At 33.4% G+C, this 11683-nt stretch overlaps 1 protein-coding gene across 1 annotated transcript; it reads right to left on the reverse strand.

Annotated features, from left to right (window-relative positions):
• Positions 1-3399: 3399 nt before the first annotated feature.
• On the reverse strand, positions 3400-10229 carry LOC136028781 (SEC14-like protein 2). Its single transcript, XM_065706683.1, has 2 exons — positions 10034-10229; positions 3400-4642 (listed from the first exon to the last, which is right to left on the reverse strand). Exons 1-2 carry the CDS (start codon positions 10073-10075, stop codon positions 3515-3517), a joined length of 1170 nt encoding a protein of 389 aa, XP_065562755.1. The 5' UTR covers positions 10076-10229; the 3' UTR covers positions 3400-3514.
• Positions 10230-11683: the final 1454 nt, after the last annotated feature.

The following is an 11683-nucleotide window of genomic DNA, read 5'->3' on the forward strand; positions in this document are numbered from 1 at the left end:
TAACTTGACTTTTGATACTTATTAAAAATACTTAAGACTAATCAAGTTTACTATTGCTTATTAAAAGGTGCGAGGCTAGGCTGAGAAAACTTGATTAATTTTCTGACTAAGGGGGGAAACACCCCCAAAAATTCTAGGAGTCGTAAATAAAATTCAACAATGAAATTAAGGGTATCAGAGAGCCCTAATGTAGAAGTTTTACGCTCATATATACAAAACGTGGAATTTACATTTTTTTTTTTTTATTATTTATATTCCTGGGGGGTAATTTTATCAAACAAGTGATGGTAGAAAATCCGGAGAGAGATCATTTTGTCGGAAAGCAGAAATGTAGTACTATTTTTAATTGACCAAAACATTGGAGGACAGCTAACCTCCCTCCCACGCCCATTCTTTCACCAAAGTATTACGATACGAAAAAGTTGTGATAGCCAATTTTGGTTCAAAATAGTCGAAAGATTTAATAGCTACGTTTTTGAAGATAACTTGACCCCTCGACACCCATCGAGAAAGCCCTAAAAGCTTTTTGGTTCTATGAAATTTGGTTCACGTACAACACATCTAGCTCAATTACGTGTTTTCGCTGTTTACATTAGATTACATTTACGCTGTTACCTGTTTACATTAGAAGCTATTTGTTTTGATTTTTGACTTCTTAATAGCCTACTACTTACCAGGCGTGTACGAAGAAATTTATTACGGGGGATAAATAAACTTGACGAAAAACTGCAACTAGGAACTCCAGTTTTCGTCATAAGTTATAACCGAATTGCCTGTACAGAACTTGTCTGTAGTATATATATATACGCTATGTACTGTTTTAGTCTAATTTTAATTGAAGAATTCTCTTCGGAAAGAGCTTTTGGTTTAATTTAGAAGTGTGGAGCTGTCTTTATGAATTCCCGTCCTTCAATGATTTAATGCTAAAGTCGATTATTTATTCAAGGAGAAAATGTATTTAGGCCTTGCTTTTTGCACTTTGCGACAGTGGGTGAATTTCTAATAAATTTCACCGTGGTTTAACAATCGTAGTAGTTTTAATGAGTGAGCTGTTATCTAAGGAAATAACGTATTCAGTTTTTTTTTGCATTTGGCATGAGTTAATTAGAAATATACTTACTGGGAATCAACAATCTTTGGAGCTTTAATGGTAGAATGAATGATTTATCTAAAGAAAAAGTGCATTTCGGTCTGTTTCGTATTTCGCAACCTTGCGTTAATTACCAACGAATTTGGCTTCAATAGCTCAAAGGGTGTTCTGTTGCACGAAACTTTTTGCCAAAGAGGTTAATGCTAAAAAAAAAAATATATATGTTTCGGGTTTTCTGACTTATTTTGAATATTATTTTTTTTCATATTTTTATTTATTTATTAATTTTTCTAATTATTGTATTCATTTTTGAACATTATTCGCTCAGATGTATTGCAAATGGGGCAATACTATTTTTTATGTCAAAAGCTTCATTTGCTAACTATTTCTGAACATGAAAAGGTTAAAAAGGTCTAGTATAGCATAAACTTAGATTTATTAACCCAATTGAAAAAAAAACTCAAATTGAGGTTTGTGCTTTTTTAAAGTTCACTTTTATGTGAATCATCGAAATTCTGATTTGACCATGTCCCTAAAACAAATAGAGAGGAAATTCAAAATGAATAGTCAGTAGTGTGGGTTCTTAGTCAATTACGGTTCCAAAGTAATCATTTTGTGTTCAATTTTAAATGTACCCTTAACAGCTCTCTACTATGTTCAATTTCCTTGCGCTGACACAAACAAGAAGCAACAATAAAGAAAAAAAGGAGACATGAGCGCCACCTATGCAAAAAAGCGATTTTCCTGGTTGATCGGGCAGGGGCACTCCAAGCTTCCTGTATAGGTTGTTGGTAATAACGGATGTTTCGTTTCAATCTGATATCGTTTTTGAGGGGTTCTGGAGTATTCTTCAAAACTTCCATAAATTTATTTTTGCGACAAACTTAAAAAAGGACTTATCGGTTATACGCTCCGATTTCCCTCCTAAAAAGTGATTTTCCTCGTTGATAGAGCTGTGAGATTGTAAAAAATCATAGTCTGATTAGAGGTAGATTGTAAAAAATCATAGTCTGATTAGAGGTGGGAGATTGTAGAAAATCATAGTCTGATTAAGATTCATCAGTTAAATTCAATTCTGCAAAGAAGATGATATTGCAAAACTGAATATATATTCACATATAGTAGATTGAGGAAATGGAGCTTTTTCAATTAAGAAAAGGAAACAACTTATTATTTATTGTTTTTGCTTTATTTATTATTATTATTTATTGTTGTTATTTACAATTTGTAAATTTCGTGTATGGGATTCTCGGTAATGGCTATTTTAATGGTGTACATTTTGTTTCACTTCAATGTCATTTTCTTGGGGTTTTAGGCGATTTGTCAAAACTTTCACAAATTTGTTTTTTGCAACAAACTTTTACTAATATAAGCAATCAAAATAATAGTTGTCATTCCTGAACCAGTTATTAATATAATTTTTTCTTACTAAGACGCGTTTTGAATTTTTGGTTACTATTGGTCTTTGTTCGTTCCCATAGAAGGCTTCTGTTATTGTTTGGTTCTAATTTTCGTTTTTTTGGGGACATTCTCGCGACTGTAAAAAGTCAAGAGCCGATCAAGCATTTTGTCTGTTAAATCTTTTTGAAACATAGAAAAAACGGACTTGTTTAGATTGGCTTTGGAAGGGTTTGTGTAATTTTTTTTATCAGGACTGAGTATTAGGAGCAAGGAGACACCGGAGTCGGAATAAGGAATTTATTTATTAATCGCAAAATTTATTAGTTACTGCTAATTGATGTCTTTACATTGAACACAAATAGTTCCCACTGGACCATATCCAGAATTTGTGTTTGGGGAGGGGGGAGTACATTTTTTTAAACGCATCATAATAGCAAAGTGATAAAGATAAAATAAAAGGGATAAGGTAAAAGAAAGATAAAATGTCAATGCTCGACGGTGACAATTGATATTCTTTGCAAAAATTGTGTTTGCTTGGTTGGGAATCCAACCAAAGAGAAAAAGAAAGATTGATTTCAAATAATTAGAAACATTCTAGAATTTTATCAAGTTTTCTAAAAAATTATGCACCATTTTCTTTGATTGAGTCCAGCCAAAGAGAAGAATAAATACTGTTTCCAATGATTGCATGTTGATTGCCTTATTTCATTTCCAATGATTGCCTTAATTTCATTTGATTTTTGTTTTCTATCTTGTCATGCTCAGTATGACCAACCTCAAAACTGTCAAATCGACTATGAACAAGGGCGTATCCAGGATTTTTGTTCACATGTGGGGGATTTACAAAAAAAAACGCATCAAAAATTTGTTTGTATGCATGAATACAACCTTGACTACGAAGGAAGGTCTTAAAGAACTAGGTTTTATTCAAGAAAGCAGTTTCCAACGACTTAAATGATAACAGCAATGTCAATTTATGTATTCCTGATACTCCGAAGCAAAAACAAAAAAAAATCACTTTAGTTAAAGGTCACTAGATACCACGGTGTCACTATCTAGTTCAACTTCAACAGAAAACGTAACCATCTTAGATGTGAAATAGCTATAAGAGTTGTCAAATTCAATGTGATAATTTCCTTTATCAATAGGTATTTGTCCTTCTACTATATAGTTATGTGCCATATTCCTGGTTTTAGCCAAAACTTCTGTTTCTCCGCCATCAGCCTCCACTTTTCTTATGCCAAATGCAATATCACCACCTTCTGAGAAGAACTTCCACTTTAAAACTGATTTTGGCTCTTCAACGGATCTAGCTACAATGAAGTTCTTACCGTTATCGATTTTTATTTTTTGACAGCCGTCAAGATCAATTTGCTGTAAATTCCTTAAATAATGTTCTTTCGGAATATCCCCAACCAACCCAAGAATTTCAGTACAGGCTTCATCGCCCTTTGAATCTATTCTTGTTCCGCCCCATTTTTTCGGAAGAATCTCTTCAGGAATTAGGGTTTTTAAAGCTGTTTCCCATTCTTTTCTATTTGAGCCGTGGAACTGTATTTTCGATATGGTATAATCACTTAAAAAAGGTCGGACAATTTTTAGTATTATTTGTAGTATTGCTGCTGTGTTAATAATTATTACTTTTTCAAGCATCTCTGGATAATTCGCCTCATATATTTGAACGAATTTTATAGCAAGTTCATGCACTGCCCTGTTTGTCAGATATTTGAAACTATAATCCGCCATATCTGACACAATTAAATGTGTCGTAATTGGTATCCCTAATAGCTTGCTCTGTCTCATCATCATTCTTCGGCTCTTTTCGATGTTCCAAATAAAGTAGCGCATAAGCTCTCGCGTGTTGACACACTGCATCGCACCTGGAAAGTCGAATTGAGCGTGTCTTGAAAACCACACTGGATGACCTGATTTATCAAATCCGATGAACTCCATTGGGGAGTAAGTTTTGAGAATGCTGGGGGGTTTCCAGTCATCCGTAAGCTCATCTACTCCCCAAGCCCTTCTAAAATCTATGTGTTTCCGAAGCATATCCTCTGCTTTATCAAGGTCGAAATTTCTGGCCCGCAACCACCGAAGCAAGTACTCATCGCTTTCTTCTGGGAGATTCAGACCTGCAACACGACGTCTGAACTAAAAGAAAAGAGACAAATAAAAAAAAAAAATTGAACTTGATTTTGCATAGGAAAAAATAAGCGCTTTTGTACAAAATGAAAAATCAGCTTGATAACCTTGGTGGTCTAAAAAGCACTCCCCCTCCCCCTCTTGGTGGTCTCTCAAAAGAAAAGATCGTTCTTTGACAATTGAGAATGCGTTCAAGCATACCTAGATTACTTATCTGACAAGCCCGATTACTTAACCTTAGCGTTTCACAAGACGTAAGTGACTTCAGAGTTTGGAGGGGGGAGGTAATTACTGCACTTAAAACAAGTTGTAGGACGAGTTGATTTAGTTGGAACGAAAAATTATGCTTTAAAAAAATGAAAAAAATAAAAATATGGGTGAAAGAATGTCATGACGAAGTTAAATAGTGATTTAATAATTTTTATAATATAATCTGTAATTTATGATAAAATATACATTGTGGGAGGTTGAAAAGATCGGGTTGTATTATCGTAATTATTGACATACAATAATGTTTTGATGTTTCATACATGTGTTTTGTTTATTTTTCCTTTAAAGAGTTGATACCCGAATGAGAGGGGCATCCCGTCACTTAAGTCAAAGTGTAAGAAAGTTCCTGCGTGGCTGTAGCTAAAGTTAAGTCAAAAATATTGATCTCTGCTATCGAAATTGTCGATATAATATTTTAGATTACATATAATTATTCAATTTTTTCTCTTTATAGAGTGGATACACGAATGACAGGGACAACCCATCGCTTGAGTCAAAGTGGAAAAAAGTTCGTGCATGGCTGTAGGTGAAGCTAAGTCAAAAGCATCTTTGCTATCGAAATTGTTGGTATAGTGTTTTGATTACATATAATTGTTCAATTTTCTCCCTTTATAAAGTTGATACCGATTGAAAGGACAGCCCATCGCTCGAGTCAAAGTGAAAAAAAGTTCCTGCAAGGCTGTAGGTGAAGTTAAGTCAAAAGCATCGATCTATGGAATCAAAATTGTCGATATAGGGTTTTGGATTATGTATAATATTTCTATTTTTCCCCTTTATAGGGTTTATACCTGAATCAAAGGGACAACCCACCGTTTGAGTCAAAGTGGAAAAAAATTCCTGCACGGCTGTAGGTAAAGTTAAATCGAAAGTATCGATCTGTACTATCGAAACTGTCGATATAGGATTTTGAATGACATATAATTTTTCTGTTTTTCCTTTTGTGGAGTCGATACCTTGATAAGTGGAGTATGCCATTGAATGAGTCAAAGTGAAAGGAACTTCCTGCAGGGCTGTAGGTAAAGTTAAACCAAAGTATCGGTTTTGTTAACCCAATAATCGATGTTATGTTTTGGATGTTTGAAACTTTTATAAGCATTATACTTTTCAGATTTATCTACCAAAAAAGAACTGAGAACTGCTGTTTAGTTTCTGCACGTTATTTTAAATCAAACTTGAGGACAAAATTCGCACATATTCGCAGTTGAAGATGTAGGACTGGCTTGAGTCCTGGGATCTTTGATCATGTTTTCATAAAACTTTGGCAAATCAAAATTGCCTTTAGATTTGCTTTAAGAAAGGTGGAAGTAAAATTCAAAGCTTATCTATATATTTTTTTTGCCATTCAATTTAAAGTGACAATAGGAATTCTCATACTTCTGCCAAATTTTCCTAAAACACAGATTTGTTTCCTATAAAGAACTACATGAAAACCGAAAACAAAGACGTCACAACTGCCTCATAACCCTCCCCCCCTTCTTACGGAAAATGATTAAAATCTGCTCTTGTTTGAAAAAAACACAGTTCAATTTAGTTCATATATTTACACCCCCTTTTTAAGGAATTATTTGGAGCACAAAAACTACCTAGAAAGCATATTTTAGTATAAAATAAGGTATTTAGTAGGATAAACAAGAAAGAGGAAAAAAAGAAAGGAGAAATGAAAAAAGAAAAGAAGGCTGAGAAACAAAACTGCAGATAATTGCCTTAAGAACTTTCCTTAGAAAAGTAACTATCACAGACAGATTATATTTGACACTTGAAGGGGATTCCTGACTATTTCAAAGACGATTATTTATCAATTGTGAAATTTCTAGCTTTTTTTTTATTGGCGTTGGCTATTTTTCCCTCAGTTGCCTAAATAAACGTTACAATAGGGATAAGTCCATTTAGTTAGACAGTGAAAACAGGTAAAAAAGTCTGATAATTTCGATCACATATACAGCAATCGTCGTCAGTAGAAATACTAAAGTGTTAAAATCAAAACTAACATATTTAAAAAAAAATAATAATAACTTCCGGGTCATTCAATAGATGTTTCTGAGAATGTTCAAAAAAAGGGTTCATTCAAAGTCTTGAAATGTAAATTTTCTTCTCTAATCTTGCTTAAACGTAAAATGAATTTCCAACAACACTGACAAATTCTTCTTTGTCTTCTAATGTCACTAGAAATGTTGAATTTATGGTTGTATACTTGATAGGTCTCATTTGCCATAAAAGTATAGTAATGGTTATTTGGAAGTGTACAGACGTTTTCAGGGGATTTTTTGCTGGGGAGGGGGGGATTTGAGAAGAGGGGGATATGTTAGGGGAACTTTCCTTGGAAGAATTTATCATGGGGGAAGAAAATTTCCATAAAGGGAGCGCAGGATTTTCTAGAATTATTTAAAAAAAAACAATGAAAAAATAAATTGAAAAAGTTCTTTCAACTGAAAGTAAGAAGCAGAATTAAAACCACTTAAAAAAAACAGAAATTATTACGCATATGATGGGCTCACCTCCTCCTAATACCTCGCTCTTTACGCTGAAGTATTTTTAGTAATTTCAACTATTTATTTTACGCCTTTTGTGATTCAGGGTCATTCTTAAGAAATTGGGACAAAATTTAAGCTTTAGTGTAAAGAGCGAGGTACTGACAACGGGGTGAACCCCCTCATATACGTAATAAAAACATGAGAATGCAGAAGTTCGTTACGTAAGCTAATTTATAAGTTACGTATATCTTTTACTAATAAAAACATTCGTAAAAAATTAAAAGTTCTAGTTGCCTTTCTAATTAACCGAAAAACTGGAGGGCAACTAAGCCTCCTACCCCGCTCCTTTTTTTCTCAAAATCATTCGATCGAAACTATAAGAAAGCCATTTAGCCAAAAAATAAATATGCAAATTTTAATTATTCATTTACGGAGAGCCAAAATCAGAACATGCATCGATTCAAAAACGTTCAGAAATTAAATAAAAAAAAACAACTTTTTTTAACGGAAAGTAAGTAGCGACATTAAAACTTAAAACGAACAGAAATTACTTCGTATGTGAATGGGGCTGCTTCCTCATCAACGCCCCGCTCTTTACGCTAAAGTTTTTTAATTTTTAAAAAGAAGAGCTGAGAGAAAGAGTCAAACTTCAGCGTAAAGAGCGGGGTGTTGATGAGGAAGCATCCTCTTTCATATGCGAAGAAATTTCTGTTCGTTCTAAGTTTTAATATCGCTCCTTACTTCCCGTTAAAAAAAACTTGTTTTTTTATTTATTTATTAATAAATTTATTAAATTATTAATATTTTTTTTATAAATAAAAAAACAAAGAATAATGAATAATAAAAAATAAAGAATAATAATCGGATTGTTTATTAGCGAACTAAATATCTTTCATACTTTTAGCATTAAAATCATGATATTTCTGGAAGTCTAGTGCCTATAGGCTCCCCATGGCGTGCGTGGTAAACTATAGTGAGTTCCGGAACTCAATTATTATTTATTATAATTCTTTATTTGTTATTGCCGTTCCAAGACAATTGATAAAAATATTTATGAGTAGTACTATGCATTATTATAATCAGGGCCGGATAAAGGGCGATTGGGACTTATTGGCCCCCGAATTTGAAAGGGCCCCGCGTTACCATCAAAATGTATAAAAACAAATTTTGAAATTTAAAGTAAATTGTTTTTGACGATAAGGGCTAAATTATGAGTAATTGAAATAATTAAAAATATTTTATATTAAGTTTGCATTGCTGGATGAGATTTATTAATGTATTTATAGTTATATAATATACACCTTATAATATTGAAAACTGATTCCCATAAAAGTTCATGCCACATTTATTGCATTCAATCGGGATAGTCAAATATTAGAGAGATTCTGCACTAAGTAATTGAACTACTTTTCGTACGTAAACTTCTATTCAGGAATATATTATTTAAATATTTAATAAATAGAGAGGGACCCTCAAATAAAAATCCAATCGGGACTCACACCAATTCAATTCGGTCCTGACTACAAGTTCAGTAAGAATAACTATGTTGGCCCTTTTTATGTCTTATAAGCATTTTAAGAGTTAAATTTGACAACTCGCTTCGGCAACCAGCGGCCTGACCCAAACAGAGATGCACACACTGCTCCTTCACCCCAATCGATTCATTCTTTACCCCTTTCCATGAAGTTTTAATGTCCTTTAAATCCTTCATGAATCCTGACGTAGCCCATAGTGCCTTTCCATCATACAAAATCAAAAAAGATATCAAGAAAATGTGTGAAGACAGTCAGTGCAACCTATACGAATATTTCGGCTACATAGCAAACAGCCGTCATCAACACAACGGAATACGTACAAAAAAAACTTAGTAACTCAAAAACATCGACAATTTTTTTTGAGTAAATCAGTATTTTTTTTCTTTATTTTATATTATGTTGCGCTGATGGTAATTGTTGACTACATATCCCATACATTAGCTTAGGCTGTATTCCCAGTCTTCGCAAATATTCCCGTTATCTTCTTTATTTTATTTAGATCCATACTTATGACCTCTTTCCATCTCCATCGGGGGTAACTCGCTTTTTTTTTGCCCCAGACGGATGGCCAAAAGAACAATCTGTGGCACTCTTTCATCCCTAAAACGGTATTTATCTGTCACGGCGACCCCACTCAGTAAGTGAAGTTAGGTTAATCCTAATGAAATATACCAGAACATGATGAAAATATAATACTTTACAAACAAACTTGGGCTATATATTTGCACATTAGGGGGGGGGGGTGAGGTATTGATTAAGTATAGCGGGTATGCATGAAAAATGTGTTAGCTACAATTATTCTGCATACTGTCAAGTAATAATTGTTTTCTAACTTCACGCTATCCAAATACTTGACCCCCATATCCACTACCCCCCTAATATGCAAATATATAGCCCAAATAATATAAATCTAATGCATTCTGTCATCTGTTACCTGTTTTCCACTGAGTGTAATCTAAGTGTCTCTTAATATAGAGAGATGAAACCGGTTTGTTCTCAAGCTTTACACATTGTAATTCTAGAGGGTTGTCGCTATAACAGATAAGTAACCCTAAAACTTGTCCCCAAAAAATCATATAGAAAACTGAGGTCTGGAATTCACTCTAAGATCTATTACAACTTACCTCAATTACATTTCTTTCATTTTGCTTTTCCAAGTCACTCATATTGACATACGCTTTTGTTCTCAGACAAAAATTATTTTCAAACTGTCAAAGGTGTACTGGCCTTATTTTCAAACTCTTAAAAATACTCTATGGCGGTCAAGCACTAGAGACTCAGTTTGCTTCTTTCCATTCTGAGAATATATTATAATGAGCAACCTAAAAGATTTTAATTTTGTCATGGTTTTTTCTTATCATGTTTGTTTTGGTTTTGTTTTTTTAACTTATCTTGTTTGTTTTTATGCTATTTTTGGGTGCAGGGAACAAATATCACGTAAACAATAGAAGTTGTTTTATCTAATATTTGGCTAGTTATCAATCTGTTATTGCAAAAGACAGAAGGGAAAGCCTTGAATTTACCCCAGCAACAAAAAATAGTTACTTTAAAAGTTTAGATTTCAAGCTTTCATCAATCAAAGGATTATGTTTTAAATCCTTAATTTATTGATCGAAAATAAAGTATTACACACAATGGAGTAATAGAAAATAGAAACAAGAACAAAACAAAAAACATTCGATCGCTATACGACATATTAATCCAAAAAAGGCAATTATGAAACTGTCAACCAACCAGTGTTGCCAGACACCTGATTTAAAGTTAAGCCGCCATAAAATGAAAATGCATCGAATGAAAAATTCCCCCCCAGAAAAATGGACCGATTTGAAACAAATTACTACGCGGACACCTCAAAAAAGCGCCAAAATGGCGCAAATGTACCCCATCTCACTTTGCAATCAAGAGCTTGACCTTAGTATCTGTATGAAGTGAATTAGTTTAGTTTCATACTGGGCATTTCATAAAAATATTTTTTTATTCCAAAATTCACACCACCAGGTACTTTTAAGCATCTGATTTGCTGCTAATATTTTTACTGTTCCTCGTGAGATTTTAGACGGCTTTTGAATCTTCTTTCGAAGGAGTCGATGATTTTCTTTCTTAAGGAAAACGTCCCCATGAAGATCTCTCCACATTGAAGTACAACGTCGAATAGAGCTGTTCTTCAAGTGCTCTCAGTGTTGCCACCCGACCAAAATTCAGTTTAACAAATTTAAAAGATTTTTTTACTAAATTTTACTATTTCTCCAAAATTTTAGCACGCAAAGCATAACATAACCGTACGCAAAATATAATAAACAATGTTCTCGTTTTCGGCAATTGCTTTGAAGTACCGTGCATAAAGGGACACCGGTGCTATTCTTAGTCAGAAGGAAACCTTATAATTATAAATTTATATCCTGGTTCCAAGATTTTTAGAAATTTTTTGGATATTTTTGTTCATAGTATGATCAAATATTCTTGAAACCTAGAAGTTCAAAAACCCTTTTTTTTCTGATTGTCTTGTTGTGCTACCGGACAGGTTTCATATTTTGGATGTAGTGTGAGGAGGACGTTAAACAGTAGTCTTGGAATCTGGGAATCTTTTGGTGAAGCCCGGTTTTAAATTGATCAATAGTCTTCAGGTCAGAAAATCCAAATATATTGAAAAAGTAAAAAACAATCAACGAAGAAAAATGGCTACAACTCATCGTAACAAAGTAATTCAGACGAGGGAGTGCTCAGAATCCGGTGTTTGTTTGAATGTGACGGTTTTCGAAATTTTTTCCTAGTTT

The sequence above is a fragment of the Artemia franciscana genome, chromosome 7 (genome assembly GCF_032884065.1).
Source record: "Artemia franciscana chromosome 7, ASM3288406v1, whole genome shotgun sequence".
Taxonomy (NCBI): Eukaryota; Metazoa; Arthropoda; class Branchiopoda; order Anostraca; family Artemiidae; genus Artemia; species Artemia franciscana.